The sequence below is a fragment of the Lupinus angustifolius genome, unplaced genomic scaffold (assembly GCF_001865875.1).
Source record: "Lupinus angustifolius cultivar Tanjil unplaced genomic scaffold, LupAngTanjil_v1.0 Scaffold_51_123, whole genome shotgun sequence".
Classification (NCBI taxonomy): domain Eukaryota; kingdom Viridiplantae; phylum Streptophyta; class Magnoliopsida; order Fabales; family Fabaceae; genus Lupinus; species Lupinus angustifolius.
In genome coordinates this window covers 2751-23052 of record NW_017722549.1, presented here as the reverse complement: position 1 = coordinate 23052, position 20302 = coordinate 2751, and the positions used below count along the sequence as shown (strand labels likewise).

General features: G+C 32.5%; 1 protein-coding gene and 1 pseudogene across 1 annotated transcript; both read right to left on the bottom strand.

Annotated features, from left to right (window-relative positions):
* Positions 1-2662: 2662 nt before the first annotated feature.
* Positions 2663-6023, bottom strand: LOC109339037 (glycerophosphodiester phosphodiesterase GDPD1, chloroplastic-like). The gene is made up of 7 exons (XM_019576402.1): positions 5933-6023; positions 5643-5809; positions 4838-4897; positions 4300-4581; positions 3818-3913; positions 3540-3730; positions 2663-3133 (listed from the first exon to the last, which is right to left on the bottom strand). Exons 1-7 carry the CDS (start codon positions 6006-6008, stop codon positions 2899-2901), a joined length of 1107 nt encoding a protein of 368 aa, XP_019431947.1. The 5' UTR covers positions 6009-6023; the 3' UTR covers positions 2663-2898.
* Positions 6024-13230: 7207 nt separating this feature from the next.
* LOC109339039 lies at positions 13231-15934 on the bottom strand (annotated as a pseudogene).
* Between the last annotated feature and the right edge of the window lie 4368 nt (positions 15935-20302).

Below are 20302 nucleotides of genomic sequence, written 5' to 3'. Positions count from 1 at the left end.
GGTCTGATGCACTTGGTGCTGGTTCCTGTTGTCCTGGTGCAGTTTGGCCTAGTTCCGGTGTGACTCGATCATAGTCTTAACATCTTTGTCTTGAGGGTTAGGACATGTTTCTGTTTTGTAAGGGAAATCATATTCATAGAAAACTACATTTCTAGTGATTTCTAAGGCTCTTGAAGTAAGATTGAGAACCATGTATCCCTTTACCCCTTCGTTATAGCCTAAGAAGACATATTTTAAGGCTCTAGGATCTAATTTATTTCTAGAGTGGTTTTGTGTTCCTGCATAACATAGAGAGCCAAAGACTCTTAATTGATGTAGGTTTGGGTGTATATGATTCAGAATTTCAAAAGGTGATTTCTTGTTCAAAATAGGAGTATGGAGAATATTAATGATATAGACAGAATGCCTTAAAGCATAAGACCAATAAATCTTAGGCAAGTGGCTTTGAATCAAGAGAGCCCTATATACATTTAGAAGGTGTTGATATTTTCTCTCAACAATACCATTCCGTTGAAGGGTATAGGTGCATCTAGTTTGATGCAAAATACCCTTATTTTTATAGAAGGTTTTCATGGAAAATTCAGCACCATTATCAGTCCTCACAATTTTGATATTGGTGTTGAATTGAGTATGTATCATATTTATGAAATTTGGAAAAGTCTTGGAAGTCTCTCCTTTGGACTTCATAAGGTAAATCCAAGTATATATAACATAATCAGCAACAATAGTTAGAAAGTACACATGTCCATGTATGGAAGGGATAGAAATGGCCCCCAAATCTCATCATGTATCATATAAAAACAATTCATAGAACAGGTATTGTTTATAGGAAAGGGAAGTTTCTTTTGTTTAGCTACATGGCAAATGTCACAAATGTGAGTCTTATTAAAAACAACAAAGGGAAAAAATTTCTTCGTAATATGCATACATCCTTGAGAGGCATGTCGTAGCCTATAGTGCTAAACACTTGACGATTTAATATCGGTACAAACAACATTAGAGTATTCAATGTTATGAGAAGGAATGATTCTTCTAAGCACATATAAGCCATTTTAAACTTTAGATATACCAATCACCCCCAAGGTCTTCTTCTCCTGAATTATGCAGCAATATCCATCAAATGTTAAAATACAAGATGACATAGCAGTAAGCTTAGGTATAGACAGTAAATTGTATGAAAAAGTTGGCAAATAGAGGACATTATGAATATCTACTCTAGGAAAAAAAGAGATTGTTCCAGATATATGAGTGATTATTTATAGCAGGTTTCCACAATATGTCCTATCTTCTTGCAATGTGTGGAAAATTTTCCTATAGTGGAAGGTTTGTTCCATGTACCTCTTTCATATGTGTTGAGACTTCCCCTTCCTTTATTCATGCTAAAACCTCTTCCTGAAGATCCACCTCTCTTCCAAGATCCAGATATTGTCATTGCCATTGAGTCAGTCTCATTCTCAATGATATGTCTTTCTTGTTGAATGACTAAAGAGAAGACTTTTCTCAAACTGGGTAGGGGCTCAAGTATCATTATCTGAGACCGTACCCCTGTATATGTGTTATTCAATCAAAGCAATGACCCTGTCTTCTATGAAATATTTCAAATGTAATATAATGATATAGGTAGTTGGAGTTTAACTTTACACTCAGTCTCAATATACACTTGATTCTTTTTTTATATTCATTTAGTATCGATTAATCCATATAACACCTCAAAGTTACTAACAACTAATGTCTTAATCAATTAGTAACTTATGCAAGAAAGCCCTATGTCTAACAACTTTAATCCATAAGAATAAGACATATCACTTGCAAAATCATACCCTAATGTCTAGTGGTTCATGCATGCAAGTTGAATAAAAAGGAAACACCTCAAATGTAGCTAGTCGTCAATGTCTTGGGATATACTAGCATTTTACCAAAAAATAGTTCTATATCTAGTATCTAATGATAAAATTCAATTTTATGAACCTTCAAGCATATCTTTATGTCTAGTAACATATAGTTTGAGAGTTATAAAATAACAATATTAGTTCTATTTCTAGATATCAAAAAGTGAAATACATGAAATGACAAATAAAACAAGTCTATGTCTAGGAAATGTACTACTTGCTGAGTTATGCAAGTTTAGAATAGTGTAGAAAGGAACTTAAGAAATTATTCAAAAATCATGCAAAGATTTGATCAAACTAAAGTCAAGCAATAAGTAAATAGAAAACTCAAATGTAATCAAACTTCATTGATTAATTTTGAATCAAAGTGTACACCTTAAGTTATACTACATTCAACACCAACAATGAGTAATTAGATACTCATATCCGCATAATGTAAGTATGATAGAGTCAATACACTCTTGGGGCGGTAGAACCATTCATAATTAAGTATTGGTTAACACATATGATGCTTACACTTAGTTTCTATAATCTAAGTGAGCTAATCTCTCTAAAACTTAGCAAAAATAAATTACAATTCGAAGGAGTAAGAATGTGTGTCATTGGTGTGGTCTTGAAGCCTGTAAATACTATTTTGATGCTAGATTCTGCGCTTAGTGCACCACTTGTGCACTGAGCATGGGATCCAGCTAGCCTGTAAATACTATTTTGATAACTGGTATGCAAGAAGTTATTCAAGACAAAATATTAGTTGATAGTGACATGAAATTTTATGCTTGATAAAATGAAGGAAATTGTCAAAGGACCATCAAAATATCGCTTACATACATAATCACTCTTTTTCCTTCATCCCCTCAAGTTATAAGAAGAAAATACATGTACACGGATTAAGGTTTCATGCTACCATGCATTTCATAAAAATGGATAACAAAGCCCATGAAATAAGAATTCTAAAGCCTATTAGTGTGAAGGACAAATCAACTAAAAGCTATATAGAATGGTTTTACTTTTAAATTTGTATCAACTTTGGAATGAGCTTCAAAATAAAAGAAAACTCCAAATGAGTGAATTTAGGCTTGGAATGCAATTGCATTTTTCCCATCCCTTCAGTCAAACCCTCTTCATCAACAACCATTGTTGATGTTATCAAATTTGCAACAACCTCTGTTATTTCTTGGACCAAATCCACTATTACCCCATCAATTCCCATTAGATGTTGCATGTAAACTACTTCTGGAACATTGCTGTATTGTAAAACAACACAAAATATCAGTCACAAAACTACATACAACAACAAATTATAAGAGGGAATGAACAAACAGACCAAAACACATGCATAACATCAGTGATTTAGATTGCAAACTGCATCACCTTATGCAGCCGCAATATTGTGGTTGCAATGACTGTCACTACCGCATCACGCTGTAATTGTGGTGTGACTTTGAATCACAATAATTGGCCGCATATGGCCACAATGCAACCACATCATATCGCATTTTGACCGCATCAAATTCGAAAATATATTTTTAATCACAAAATAACTCACACCACAACAGCCGCAATAACCACAGTAGCAGTAACTGCAATCGTTATCGCAATCGCGATCGTAACCACTATTTAAAACATTGCATTGGACAAGACAAGACATACTTTAATGATCCATATGTCAGGAGAGAGATCTCAGACTCCTTGATCTTAGTTACTACTCCGGGATTTCTAAATAAGCCTTTAATCTCTGAGACAATTCCTTGCAACCCGTTCTCCAAACAAAGCTTCAAAGCCTCCTCCAAAGAGTTCTTTTTTTCATCTTCAAGACATCCTCCATTTGTCAAGAAGAATACCTAGTACAACACAAAGCAACATATTAGAACAAATAAAAGCATTGTCTCCTGCAAAATTTCAAGCAATAAAGGTTATATTCAACTTACAGGGTAGGTGCTTTGCAGTTTCTTAACAAGTGTTGCAGCATCTGGCTGGAAAGTTGAGAAGATAATTGGTCTGTTCTTGGCATGATGAAACACAACCTGTTCCACAGTGTTAACGAATGGAAGATATATACCTTTTGTTATTAAGTAATATCCATATTCTAGTAGTGTTATTTGAAGACTCAAGAGTTGACACTAAAGAGTGGCAGCATCTTTTTTAAGAAAAGGAAGAATGGTCTTACAAAAAAAGATCCATACTTCCTTTCGAGTATACAAATCAAATTACACTATTCATATTAGGATTTTGTTAATAATTGTTATTGCTTAAGCAACTACTAACGGTGTAAAGTCAATCCAAGAAAGTGTTTATTACATCGAGAAAACATTTATATTTTTTTGAGACTTCAGACTTCGGTTGCTTAGCTATTGCGTTAAGGACAATGGTTAGCAAAACCCTTCGTATTAGTCTAGTATTAAAATTTTACCTTTAAGATTGCTTTAAGAACATGGACAAGATAATCTTGGTCATAGAGAATGTGGTCATCAAATTTCAACTCTATGTTAAAACCTAAAGAGGGTTCCACCTTGAGAAAAGCTTCTTCAAGTGTACAAAGTGGGTCATCTTGTTCAACTTCCCATTGGACAATTTTCCCATCCTTGGTTTTTCTGACCAGAACTTTTCCATCTTTTCCACCCTCTCTTTGAGGACCATAAGCAAGGAATTCAGACAAATACAACTCTGTGATTCTCTTCTCAATTACAATACCCTGTAGAAGAAAGTTCCAAAATGCACATTTATAATCAATAACAAAAGATATAGTCAATATCCACTTTGGCCCATTTTCGGGTGTAACAATTTGATTCTAATAAAGTAAAAATTCAAATTATACTCAAAGATCGGGAATGTATGCTAGAATAGTCTCCATCAATGATAAAAAAAACTATTTTGACTCATATTTGATATCTTTTGGAAATACTCTATACGGGATAACACAAAATGGTAAAGGGTTGAGGTGAACTTACATTTTCTTGGGAGAGGATGAAGTCATCGTGGAAAATGACTGGGCAATCATCATTTGTCACCTAAAAAAAACACTTTTGCTTTTAACTTTCCTTGTCTTTTCATTTTCCACATTCATTTTTCACACTTCCAATTTTTAAAGTAAAATCATCAAACTTTCATATAGGAAAAACTCACTTATAACACCAGAAACCCAATCAATACTGATTCAAGTAAGCAAAGGTCAACAAATTTGACAATGACCAAAATTATAAAATCCCATGAAAAATAAATCATTTACAGAAAAAACCCTAATTGAGACAAAATTGGAAACCAAGAAAATTGAATACTTAGGAAACTAGCACAGCACACGGACAAAAAAGAAATAGGAAAACCAAAAAAAATCTCCCAATTATTCCTTCACCCCTTGGGTAAAGAACTAATCCTTTTGGGGTTTGTGGTTGCCCCTCCCAATCCAAACAAGTGTTACTCCCATAAGTTGAACCATTAACCTTCTAGTTATTTTGAGATCTAGCAGAGCCTTATACCATTAGATCAACAGTTGTTATTAAAAAAACGTCCCAATTTAGCACTGGAGTATCTTGTTTTAATTTCAATACATTCTCTCTAGACAATTATTATTTTGTTATAAACATGTATCTTTAGGTTAAGAACTAATTTTTTTTTGGTGTCTCATCTCTCCCTTTTAATTCTCGCTCCCAAAATCTTTGGCAACAGGATTCAGCAACAATTTAAACTAATAGATTAACTATTGGTTTGTTTATTTTGAAGCCAATGATGTAAGAAAAGAAATATATGAATCCTTACCTGAACATCAAATTCAATGAAATCAATAGGAAAATTAGCTGCTGCATTAAATGACATAATTGAATTTTCCTTAATAGCTCTCATTCTTTGATCAATTGATTGCAAAGCATTCATGCCATGTCCCCTATGTCCAATCACTGCAAACTTGGGTACCTTGAACTCTACCCCTGATCATATTGAAAAATCTATCATAAGAAACATTTATATAACCATGTACAACAGTGAACGTTAAAACAACAATTAATGTATTGTCAAACTTCTAAACGAACAAAGTCGATAAATATTGTTACCATTAGAAAAACAAGGACTCTCTGGGACAATATCAAGAGAAGGGATATCTAAAACATGAACATCTTTAAGAGCCATAATGAAAAAAAAGAGTGTTAGAGAAAGAAGTGAAATTGGGTATTAACAAGAAATTGTTGTTGTTGAGACAAATGTAATGGGTGTGGGTATTTATTATGAAAAAAAGAGAAAGGTGTTTTGGCGTTGAATATTCGTGGTCTTAGTGTCTTAGTTATATGCTCTGGATATTCTCATTCCTAGCTATGTTTTGTCAACGTTCCACCTCTTAGTCAATCAGGATACTTATCAATCAACTATTTTTAATTGTTATCTATTCAGATTTAATGTTTTTTATTTATTCAATGTTTAATATTATGTATATTATAGTGTGAGTATAAAGATTTATATACAATTGATGTATAATACATATTTTAGTTTTGATTATTTTTATTTAATTTCTAACGATGATAAAGTATGAATAGTTAATGATATAGTAACACCATAAGTGTATGAATGAAGATAAATTTTCTCATTTTTATGTCCTATTGTGTTACAATCTAATTAAAAGTTGTCACCTACATAAAAAGAAAAATAAGAAAAGAAAAATTAATTTTTAATATTATTTGGTGAGATATAATTGGTTTGAGATGAGGACATAGATTTTTGGGAAGAAGATCTTGGTTCTTAAATATATATATATATATATATATATATCTTTTTCTACTCAACTTGATCTTTCTATCTTCTTTTTGCAAACAAAATATATTTCTTAATCAATCAATCAAAATTTTAAATGTAAGATAAAATGGTTTATTTGTCATCCATAATTTTAGTATGAGAATAAATATATACATTAACAATATTAGAGTTGTATATATTATCAGTTTTCTATCTGCCATTCCTTTTTTGTCAATTCTTTAAGAAAGTAGTAAAAATGAATAATGGATTAAGTACTAATTATATTTAAATTTTTACACTAATAGTATATAGATACTATTCTATATTAATATTTGATGTATAGTAATATATGTTTGTGCACAATATAGAAACGATTTGAGTTCACTTTACAGTAATTTACCATACATAAGAATGATAGTCGAGTCTCACATTCAATGTGACCTAGATGGGTACAACAATGGATTTCTACTCCCACTCTATGTGTAGATACTCCAAACGGGAAATTGAATTGCCTAAGCAAAGGTCTTTCGATAACTTTGTGAGAAATCGAAATATTTTATCTGTTGGTAAATTAAACTTAGAGGACTGTTTGATTCATTACATGTTAAGCTACATCATAGTTCCAAAGCTTTCAAACCGTTCACAAGTAAATGATATGGAACTATAATTGATGTATGCTATAAAATACAATGTTCCAATTAATTGGACATTGATGATAATGAGACAAATCTGGACCTTTAGAAGTGAGTACGAACCATTGCCTTATGTTATTCTCATAACTGCCATTCTTGGATATTTTTGTGTTTCGTTTGATGGAGAATCTAAAATTACACTCGATGCTCGCGATAAGATTGATGTGGATATAATCCACAAAATGGGTTTCTTTCGAGATTCCAATGACATGATCTATCATCGCGACAAACTGCACATCAAGAAAATCTTTCTGATGACCCTCGTACTCATCTTCTTCTGAATCCACTCCTACCAATCAAATGATAATGGACGAGTTGTTTTCGCTTAAAGGCTACGTCACTATACATATAGATTCTCTTGATACAACGAATCATCAATTCCAAGAAGAGCTTAGACGCTTATCAAATCAGTTGGACTATATGGAGTTGGACTCTCAGAAAGATGATACAGATCATCAGGAGTAGTAATCTAGCATATTAGCATTTTACTTACATATTTTGACGTCGTTGTTGTTATTACTATTTCCAAACTACTATTTTCATTGTTGTTTTTATTCGTGCTTTCAGATATTACTTTAGAACATCTTGTTGTTAAACCACTTGTGATGTATGAATTATGTTTCTTAACAGTGGTTTCAAATGTTATGCTATGACGTGATATATAACTCCTTAACATTTGATATTATTAAAAATTCATAACATGCAAAATTATGACATTGGCTTATACATAAGTCAATATATCTTGTTACCCTTTTCTATAAATATTTGTATATTGTGCTGAAAAAAACTAGTTTTTCTTCTTTTTGATGGAGTCAAAAGGGGAAGAAAAGTTGGAGTTGTATTTTTTTGTCAAATCATTCCAGACACATATAATAAAACAAAGAGGGAGTATAGAAGATAGAGGGAGCATATTCGAACTTTCAACAAAGCTATATCATCTACATATGCCGAACCTTAGAAAAATTCAAGATTTCCATTTTCAAAAGATATTAGTTTGTCATCATCAAAAAAGGGGAGATTGTGAAGAAGATCTTGCTCCTGACCTCGGTACAGTTTTGATGAATATACGAAGATCATAAAAAGAAGAAAAGGAAGAAGAGCATAAAGACATAGATGACTCAAGCTTCAAGAGAATTATAGATTAAGTCTTCATATATGTACTTCTATCCTAAGACTGACTTTAATATTTAGTATCAATGCTCAACTAATCAAAATCATTTTTATAAAGAATTGGATATGTCTAAAATGCAAAGTCAAATTGCTAATTAATTAGTTACTTGACTTGGCTAACAGGTTACCAGAACTAAGTAATAGATTATCTGAACTGTGAGGCAGCTGGTAATAGGTTACTGGAACTGCGTAACAGGTTACTGAAACTGCGTAACAGGTTACCTTACTGAGAAAACACTTACAAAGCAAAACTAACTGATGTAACCGATTAATTTATTGTATGAATCGATTACCACTTTGGACAGAACATTTGGGTAATTGATTACCACTTCGTAACAATCGATTACACAGAGTTGTTGAAACTAGATTTTCAAATTCAAATGAACACCTTTCATCCAAAGTAAATTGGTTTCATTCCAATCGTGTCTCATCTTCATGGAAGATTATCATGGCTAATTGGAAGCTTATTTAAAGGCATTGAGACATCCAAATTCAATACACACCATAACACATGAAATACACAATTGCTTACAATCAGACAAAACTTTCAAACACTTAGTAAACAATTTTCTACACATTTTTCTTAAGCAACTTTGTTTCTAAACTTTCATATTTTCCGAAGTTGCTTGATAAAGTCCAAATTATTATAAACTTTAAAAATATTAAAAGCATTTTATACTAAGTATTTATATTGTGAGATTAAGGTTTGCAGGTTATAGAATTGTCGAAACTTGTAAAGGCAATCGAAAGCCACTATAAAATTCTTCATCTTGGTTGTAAACTTTTCATGACAATGTGTTTTAGAAAGGGAAAATAGTTCACTTGAAAAGGAAATTTTTAAGGGTAGATAAGTTGTGCGTGTCTAAGGTACATAAATATCGGGAAGAGAAATTCTAATTACAACTCAAATTATCTAGTGGGAAAATCTCTTGTGTGACAAGAGTAATGCATGTAACCTTCAGTGAACAAGAAGATGAACCAGTATAAAAACACTTTGTGTACTCTTCTTCTACTTATTCTTGTCATTTACTTTTGCATTACTTGGTTGAATTCTGCATAAACAATTCTCTGTACATAAATTTTGATAACATAACAGAAAAATTAGTCATAGTCTCCAAACAACTAATTCACCCCCTCTTAGTTGGCATCTTAAACTTATTGGTATTAGCACCACAACTGTCTATTTTTAAACGGTACCCTTACTAGATTGCATGAATTTTTAATTTTATGTGATTATTATTTTACTAAATAAAGAAAATACATTTTTATTATTGTGTCTGACAAGATGCGATCTTGCTCATATGTATCTTTTTTTTGGAAAACAAGACTATGTAGTTGTTTGGGTAGAAAAATGTTTATCAGTTGAGTTAATTTTAATATTTTTTTTTAAAAAACGTGGTGTTCAATATCAACAAATGTTACTATTAATACGAGTGAAGTACAACCCATACGTCTGATATTGCGCCTCATATTAGGGATTAGTTAAGCTATTATCACCTTTATTTAAAAAAAAACTTAGATTTATTTAAAACATATATTGTAGTAATTATTCCTAAATTTTAAGAAAGTGAAATGCAACACAAGTATCCGTCACCGCATCATACCTTAAATTTTAGGATATTTATTTTAGTTATTGTTAAATTACTTTGTATTTTTTATTTATTGAATGAAAGAATTTTTCATTTTTATTATTTACATTTTTTTGGTGATTTTGAAATTTATAAATAGAAATAAAGTTATTTGAATGAAAAAATTGTTACTTTATATGTACTTGTGACGGTTAATATTACACTATTGTATAAAACAATGAAAACACTTATTAATTATTTACAAAAAATAAAAATGATTTTTATTTATTAAAAATTATTGTATTGCTAAACTAAATAAAAGAAAGAATAGAATATGTAAAAATGGTACCTAATTGCACTTGAAGAAGTAAAAATGCACTACTGGAAGTAGGGTTAGTGTGTTGGTTCTTAGGAATACGTAGGACACATGGCAAAATGTGACTGGCTGAGGGGTATGGAGTAAATTGTCTAGACACGTGGCGAGATAGTGTTCGATGGTGAAGAGGGTGCACAGAGTCGAATATAGGCGCATTCATAGGGAATCCAACGTTCCCACGAGAGGCAGGATCTAATGTCGCAACGTGCACCAAAACTGGGTGATGTTTCAAGACCTGAATGGCTGATGTGGATGTCAACGATGAAGGGGAAACAATATGCAGATTGGACGACTGTAATTTAGCAAGAAAAATGAGTGCACGAGAGTAGAAATACTCCTATTCGCACTAGATCTTCTATGGCATTTTTCTCCCTGACGTTCTTTTTTGCTTTTGTAGATGCTTTTTAGAGTATAATTTAAGTGTTTCTAGTGTGTTTTTAGTGTACCATAAGTTACTTATTTATAGTAATTTTTTTTAACTAAATGCTTGAAACTAAGCAAATCGAAAATCAATTATGGATAAACTAAATCACCTTCTCTTAGGGATTGTAATCTACAACAATTTACATTAGACTCATCCCTTTTTGAATTGTGAAATATGGAAACTTCTAAAGCATATTCCAAGTATCTTTTATTTAACTATTTTAATAAATTCGAAAATAATTATAAAAAAACCATAAAAATAGTTTTAATTATTTTGATTAATATAATATTATAATTTCCAAAATATTAAAATAAATAAAATAAAGTCACTTTATTATTTGGATATTTGGGAAAAAAAGAAGTAGGTTTCTAGAAACTATTTTTTTCAAAAATCATTTGTTTATTTTTTTGAGAATTCAAGTGCTTTTCTTTTAAAACGTTTTGGGCTTTTTCTGCGCCGGACAAAAATGAGTGTTCACTACTGTCCCTATTTACTTGTTTCTAACTTGATAGCAAGCAAACCGAGATTTGAGAGGTATCATGGTAAGTAACCAATAAATAAATGAACACTATATTGTCAAGGCTTAGAAAAAGCCTTTGAGAAATTACAAAAAAAATATGAAGCAGTTAGGAGTTCTGCTGGTGGACCAAGGATTTGTTGTGGCAGTTCCTACGCTTGCCATGATGAACCAGAGATTTATTGAGGATGTTCCCGCACTTTCCATGATAGACCAGGGATTTGTTGAGGCAGATCTGATGATAAGAGATTTGTTAAGGCAGTTCTCGCGCTTGCCGTGATGAACTAGGGATTTGTTCAAGCAGTTCTCGCGCTTGCCATGATGAACATGAGATTTATTGAGGCAGTTCCTGCACTTGCCGTAATGGACCAGGAATTTGTTGAGGCAACTCCTACATTTGCCATGATGGACCATGAATTTGTGGAGGCAATTCCTGCACCTGCCTTGATGACCATTGCTTTGTTGAGGCAGTTCTCGCGCTGGTCATGATGGACCAGAGATTGGTTGAGGCAGTTCCCGTGCTTTCCAGGATGGACCAGGGAGTCATTGAGGTCATTCCCACGCTTGTCGTGATGATTAGGGATTTTTTGAGGCAATTCTCGTGCTTGTCGTGATGGACTACAGATTTGTTGAAGCAGTTCTCGTGCTTGCCATGATGACCAAGGATTTGTTAAGGTAGTTCCTGCACTTGCCATAATGAACCATGGATTTGTTGAGGCAGTTCCTACGCTTGCTTTGATGAACCAGAGATTTGTTGACGCAGTTCCCATGCTTGCCTTGATGAACCATTGATTTGTAGAGGCAGTTCCCACGCTTACCGCGATGAACTAGGGATTTGTTGAGACAGTTCTCGTATTTGCCGTGATGAACCTGAGATTTGTTGAGGCAGTTCCCACGCTTGCTGGGTGAACCAGGGATTTGTTGAGGCAGTTCTCATGCTTGCTGTGATGAACGAGGTATTTTTTGTGGCAGTTCCCACATTTGCAATGATGAATCGGAGATTTGTTGAACAGTTCCCGCATTTGCCATAATGAACTAGGGATATGTTGAGGCAGTTCTCACGCTTCCATGATGACGGTTTTGGTGATGCTAGAAAATTCACTTGGGAATTGGATTGTCCCGGATCGATTGTTTATACATACATGATTTAGAAATGTGTGTTTGAATGAATAGTTATATGCAATGCAATATTTTGTTTGTTTTATGTGGTTATTGAAGAAAAATGTAGAAACTACTTAGGTTGGAATGCATGATTGCATGCAATGCAACATTTTGCTTATTTTTTGTGCTTATTGGAAGAACAATGTAGAGACGTATGTTTGAATGCATGCTTATATGCAATGAATGATTATACAATGTTTTGTTTGTTTGTGTTTTTTGGAAGAACAATGTCATCGGTCCTTCATTTTTTTGCAACACCCTTTAACAATAGAAGTTCTAAGATTTTTTCAAATCGCCAAGACATCTAGGCCTCGCCTTTGTTAAGGTTCGTGTTTGTGTCCTTTACTCTAGTTTTTGATATGCAACAAGATGGGTCAATAAAAAGACTCTGGTCAACTTTTTTTCTTTTCGTAAAATTTCTTTCGCTTCTTGGGAAAAGATATGCATGCCAAAATACAAGGAGAGATATAAAGCCAAATTTATTCATATTTTTTTGGATATCCAAAAATTGAAATTTGATAAATGAAGGAAATTGTCAAAGGGACATCAAAATATTGCTTACATACATAATCACTCGCTTTCCTTCATCCCGTCAAGTTATAAGAAGAATATATATGTACAGGGATTAAGGTTTCATGCTACCATGTATTTCATAAAAAATGGATAACAAAGCCCATGAAAAAAGAATTCTAAAGCCTATATCATGTGAAGGACAAATCAACTAAAACCTATATAGAATGGTTTTACTTTTAATTTAGGCTTGGAATGCAATTGCATTTTTCCCATCTCTTCAGTCAAACCCTCTTCATCAACAACCATTGCTGATGTTATCAAATTTGCAATTGCCTCTATTATTTCTTGGACCAAATCCACTATTACCCCATCAATTCCCATTAGATGTTGCATGTAAACTGCTTCTGGAACATTGCTGTATTGTAAAACAAAACAAAAAAATTAGTCACAAAACTAAATTCAGCAACAAATTATAAGAGAGAATGAACTAACAGACCAAAACACTTGCATAGCATCAATTACTTGAATTGCGGATCGTATCACCTTATGCGGCCGCAATATTTCGGTTGCAGTGACGCATCACACTACCGTTGTAGTATGAATATGAATCATAATGATGCGGCCGCATATGACCGTAACGCAACCGCATTGGACCACATTTGGAATGCATCAAATTTGAAAAAATATTTTAATCACAAAATAACTCACACCACAATGACCGCAATAACCGCATTAGTAGCAACCGTTACCGCAATCACGATCGTAACCGCTATTTAAAACATTGCATAGCGTAAAGTGGACAAGACAAGACATACTTTAATGATCCATATGTAAGGAGAGAAATCTCAGACTCCTTGATCTTAGTTACTACTCCGGGATTTCTAAATAAGCCTTTAATCTCCGAGACAATTCCTTGCAACCCATTCTCCAAACGAAGCTTCAAAGCCTCCTCCAAAGAGTTCTTTCTTTCATCTTCAAAGATTTCACATCCTCCATTTGTCAAGAAGAATACCAATTACAACAAAAAGCAACATATTAGAACAAATAAAAGCATTGTCTCCTTCAAAATTTCAAGCAATAAAGGTTATATTCAACTTACAGGGTAGGTGCTTTGCAATTTCTTAACAAGTGATGCAACATCTGGATGGAAAGTTGAGAAGATAATTGGTCTGTCTTTGGCATGTTGAAACACAACCTGTTCCACAGTGTTAACGAATGTAAGATATGTACCTTTTGTTCCACAGTGTTCAAGAGTTAACACTGAAGGGTGGCATCATCTTTTTTAAGAAAAGGAAGAATCATCTTACAAAAAAGATTCATACTTCCTTTTCTATATACAAATAAAATTACACTAGTCATATTTGGGTTTTGCTAACCATTGTTATTGCTTAAGCAACTACTAACGGTGTAAAGTCAATCATAGAAAGTGTTTATTACATCGAGAAAACATTTACATTTTTTCAAGACTTCAGACTTCGGTTTCTTAGCTTTTGCATTAAGGACAATGGTTAGCAAAACCCTTCGTATTATTCTAATATTAAAATTTTACCTTTAAGATTGCTTTAAGAACATTGGCAAGATAATCTTGGTCATAGAGAATGTGGTCATCAAATTTCAACTCTATGTTAAAACCTAAAGAGGGTTCCACCTTGAGAAAAGCTTCTTCAAGTGTACAAAATGGGTCATCTTGTTCAACTTCACATTGGACTATTTTCCCATCCTTGGTTTTTCCGACCAGAACTTTTCCATCCTTTCCACCCTATCTTTGAGGACCATAAGCAAGGAACTCAGACAAACACAACTCTGTGATTTTCTTCTCAAATATAATACCCTGTAGAAGAAAGTTCCAATGCACATTCATAATCAATAATCAATAACATAGGATATAGTCAATATCCACTTTGGCATTTTTGGGTGTAACAATTTGATCCTAAAAAAAGTAAAAATTCAAATTATACTTAAATATCGAGAATGTATGCTATAATAGTCTCCATCAAAGATAAAAGACTATTTTGACTTACATTTGATATCTTTCTGGAATACTCTATAAAGAATAACACAAGATGGTAAAGGGCTTATGTGAACTTACATTTTCTTGGGAGAGGATGAAGTCATCATGGAAAATAACTGGGCAATCATCATTTGTCACCTACAAAAAAAACACCCATTTTAACTTTCTTTGTCCTTTTCTTTTCCACATTCATTTTTTCACACTTCCAAATTTTAAAGTAGAAAAAACGTCCCAATTTAGCAACGACTTTCTTGTTTTAATTTCAATTTTCTTGTATTATTTTTCTCATCCCAAGAAAAAACCTTTGCATGAGGATTCAGCGTGACATTAAACTATTAGATTAGGATGAAGAACACTTGTCTGTAATGATGTGTTATTCCCTCTCTAGTCGGCTTATGATAGGGAGTGGAACACTACCCGAGACAAGTGATCTCTATCGATTAGATCAACTGACTTGTTTGTTTATTTTGAAACCAATGAAGTACGAAAAGAAATATAAGGATCCTTACCTGAACATCAAATTCAATGAAATCAATAGGAAAATTAGCTGCTGCATTAAAGGACATAATTGAATTTTCCTTTATAGCTCTCATTCTTTGATGAATTGAATGCAAAGCATTCATGCCATGTCCCCTATGTCCAATCACTACAAACTTTGGTACCTTGAACTCTACCCCTGATCATATTAAAAAATCAATCATAAGAAACATTTATATAACCATGTACAACAATGAACATGAAAATAACAATTAATGTATTGTCAAACTTCTAAACTAACAAAGTCGATAAATATTGTTACCATTAGAAAAACAAGGACTCTCTTGGACAAAATCAAGAGAAGGGATATCTGAAACATGAACAACTTTAAGAGCCATAGTGAAAAAAAGAGTGTGAGAGAAAGAATAAAAATTGAGTATTAACAAGGAATTGTTGTTGTTCAAAAAAATTTAATGGGTGTTTGTATTTATTATGAAAAAAAGATAAAGGTGTTTTGGCGTTGAATATTCATGGTCTTAGTGTCTTAGTTATATGCTCTGGATATTCCCATTCCTAGCTATGTTTCGTCAACGTCCACCTCTTAGTCAATCATGACACTTATCAATCAACTATTCTTAATTCTTGTCTATTCAGATTTATTTATTTTTAGTTATTCAATGTTTAATATTATGTATAATATAGTGTGAGTATAAAGATTTATATACAATTTATGCATATAACATATTTCATTTTTTATTACTTTTATTTAATTGCTAACGATGATAATGTATGAATAGTTAACGATATAGTGATAGTGTATGAATGAAGATAAATTTTCTCATTTTTATGTCCTATTGTGTTTCAATCTAATTAAAAGTTGTCACCTACATAAAAATAAAAATAAAAAAATAAAAAATAATTTTTTTATGTTATTTGGTAAGATATAATTGGTTTGAGATGAAGACATAGATTTTTGGGAAGAAGATCTTGATTGGTAAATGCATATATCTTTTTCTACTCAACTTGATCTTTCTATCTTCTTTTTTCAAAAAACTATAATTCTTAATCAATCAATCAAATTTTTAAGTGTAAGATAAAATGGTTTATTTGTCATTTTATTATTTGAGTATTAGAAAAAAAAATATATATATATATATATATATATATATATTATCAATGTAAGAGTTGTATACATTCTCAGTATACTATCTACCATTTATTTTTAGTCAACTCTTTACGATAGTAATAAAAATGAATAATAAATAAAGTTCTAACTGTATATAAATTTTTATACTAACAATATATGGTATTACACTATATTAATATTTGATGTATAGTAATATATTTTTGGTCACAATCTAAAACTGATCTTATATATTTGCCATAAAAGTATCTCTTCAGTTATATTAGAAAATTAATACCTTTTCAAATATGAAAATGTTAAAGTCACTTTTTTCTTTGGTGCATATAATTTTTTTCATTCACACAACAGATATAATAAAAATAATAATAAAACTATATACTACAACTTTGTGCAATGCTCTTATATTTTCCATCAACATAAAACAAAATATTTTTCTTTATAGTTATTTGAAAGAATATATTCATAAATGATAAAATTAATAAAACAGTAATTTAGTTTCTGTATGTACTATTATCCAGTTACTTGAAAATATGAGAAATATGTATAAAAAAATGAGGAATAACGCTAAGATTCCAATAAATATTTATTATTTTGAATGTAGAACATTTTTTTAATATTATACAGTCCAATTCAGTTTTGTTAAAACCGTATCGATTATCAAACCGGTTAAAGTACTGGTATAGTGGTACATTTGTTCAACCGATGATTCAGTAATTAAACCGCATGCCGGTTAAACCGCATGCCGGTTAAACCGGACATACCTACTTATATTTATATATATAAAAACCTATAACAAAAAAATTTCAAATAGGTAGATACTGAAATTTATAATCTACTCAAAATTCACATAAACAAACAACTTTAAGTCTTTAACAAAATTATAGTCTAAATTATAAAACATATATCAATCCAAAAGTATCACTTAACAACCGCAAAATATAAATAAATGACACAAGTTCTCAACTCACTCTACAAAACAAATAAATTTGGAGTTTTAACATTTAACATCAATGAGTCAAAGTTGTCTCATATCGATATTATATTTCCCCACCAAATCCTATTTTCAGACAGTACTCCAAGATTACACAAATGTCACTGAGATTACACACGAATGTTAAGAACCAAAAGGTGTAATCTATGTATGTCATGGAACCATGTGCCTTGAAGTGTTGTAGAAGGATTGGAAAGATGGGTCACCTTGTAATGGGTTTTTAAGTTTTTAAGGATTTTTAAAAAAAATATATATGTGTATAAACCGGGCCGGTTTAGTAAATACCGGCCGGTTTACCGATTTTGACAGGTTTTTAATCAGTTTTAATACTTGATCGGTTCAACACCTATACCATACTGGTTGGGGGTCCGATTCACCGATTCACCGGTTCACCGGTTTTCCGGTTGAACCAGCCGGTACGAAATGATTTCTACAACATTCTCCAATTAATTGTAAATATTATTTTCTCCCTTAAAAAGGAATTGGTATATAACATATATACTTGATAATAAAACTCAAAGTATGCGTAATGCTGAAAGAAAAAATGATGTTTCATATATGACTGTGCAACTGCTACGTGTGTACAAGTGTGATGGAGCAACGTCACAATTGTGGCTGGTTATGAATGGCTTTGTGAGTGAAACCACATATATTATCATGAGATTTGTAAAAGTCTAATCTAGCTTGCACAATGGTTCTTCTTCCAAGCATCATGGTGTTCCTGAACAAGAGGAGCTGATGTTTTCACTTTTCAGTAGCTATAGGTTTTAGCGGGTTTTAGTTTTTTAACTTGTTTATGGGCTTTAGTTTCAGGCCCATTTTCGATTTATTCTTTTCTGATTTGTTATAACCGTTTTCCTAGTTTTCCTCTTTGAAAAACTCTAGTATAAATATTGTTTTTCTATTCTTTATCAATCAAGAAAATTAATGATAACAAATCTCCATGTTTGGCTCTTTCATTTCTTCTCATGATTGTCAATCACACTAAGATGATATCAGAGTAGTAATGCTCTGATTCGTCTTCTTCATTTTCTTTCTTTTACTTTGTGTTCTTCCTCCCTTTTTCTCAATTGATTCATCCCCCACGGTCTAATGGCAAACCAAATTGGTTCCGCAAATCCACACAATAATCCATACTATCTACATCCAAATTAAAATCCTGCCCTAATCTTGGTTACTCCTCTCTTGAATGGGAAAAATTACCATTCTTGGTCTCGTGCCATAAAGCTTGCTTTAGAATCCAAGAACAAGCTTGGATTCATCAATGGAGATATGCCTAAACCTCATCTGGGTGATTCTTTGTATGGATCCCGGACCAGGTGCAACATGATGGTGCTTTCCTGGATCCAACACTCAATTGAAAAAAGCATAGTTAAATCCATCCTCTGGATTGACAAGGTTGCAGATGTATGGAGAGATCTTCAAGAAAGGTATTCACAAGGTGACATGTTTAGGATGTCAGTACTACAACATGAGATCTATCGTTTAAACCAAGGAAATCTCAGCTTCTCTGAATAATATGCACCTGTTAGGTCATAGATAATGTTGCTTGACACTCTACCTAACATCATCAAACTATTCACCATGCTCATACAACAAGAAGGCCAATACAATAATATATCCTTAGAGTAGGAGCCACGAATTTTGTCCATAAATTCTCAACATGCAAAGAGTAATGGTCCACCTCAATTTTAAAACAAGAGAGGAACCTAGTTTTAGAGGAAGAGGTGGCAGGTTTGGTGATAGAGGAAGAGGACAAGGAAATTAATTTTGCACATACTGTGAAAGAACCAACCATACATTTGAGACTTGTTTCCTCAAACATTGGTATCCGCCCAGTTTCCAATCTAACAAGGCATGCTTCCAATCTAACAAAGTGGCCAATAATACTATGAGTTTTCCTCTTGACAATGAAGAAAGACCTCTATGATACCTATGATCCATCTACTTCCATCAACCAATGTTACCTATGATCCAACTATCTTAACTAACCCTAAACCATCACCTATAGCAATTACACCAAATACATCCCCTAAATAACATACACCAATTCCTATTACAATCCTTACAAGATTACCATTGTGAGCTTGTTGTTGAAGGAGCTTCAACCACCTCATCCTCAGGTATAACACATCCTTTATCCTCTATTATATCTTATTCTCACTGTTCTCCCCAATACAAACACTTCTGCCATACCATCACCTCTCATAAAGAGCCTTCCAACTACAACCAGGCCTCTAAACTTCCCTGTTTGCAAGAGGTAATGGAAAAGGAACTCCAAGCCCTTCATTTGAATAACACTTGGTCCCTTACTGAACTACCCCTAGACAAACAAAAAACATGTTTCAAATGAGTTTATAAAACAAAATATAACGTTGATGGTTCTTTGGAGAGACACAAGGCCAGATTGGTAGCAAAGGGGTATACTCAATTAGAAGGGGTTGACTACTTTGACACCTTTTCCCTATGGTAAAATTCACAACTATAAGAGTAGTCTTGGCCATGGCAGCATCTAAATTATGGTTCTTAGAGTATCTAGACATCAACAATGTATTCCTCCATGGTGACTTACATGAGGAGGTCTATATGTTACCACCTCTTGGCCTTAATACTCACAGCCCAAAATTGGTATGCAAACTACACAAGTCACTAT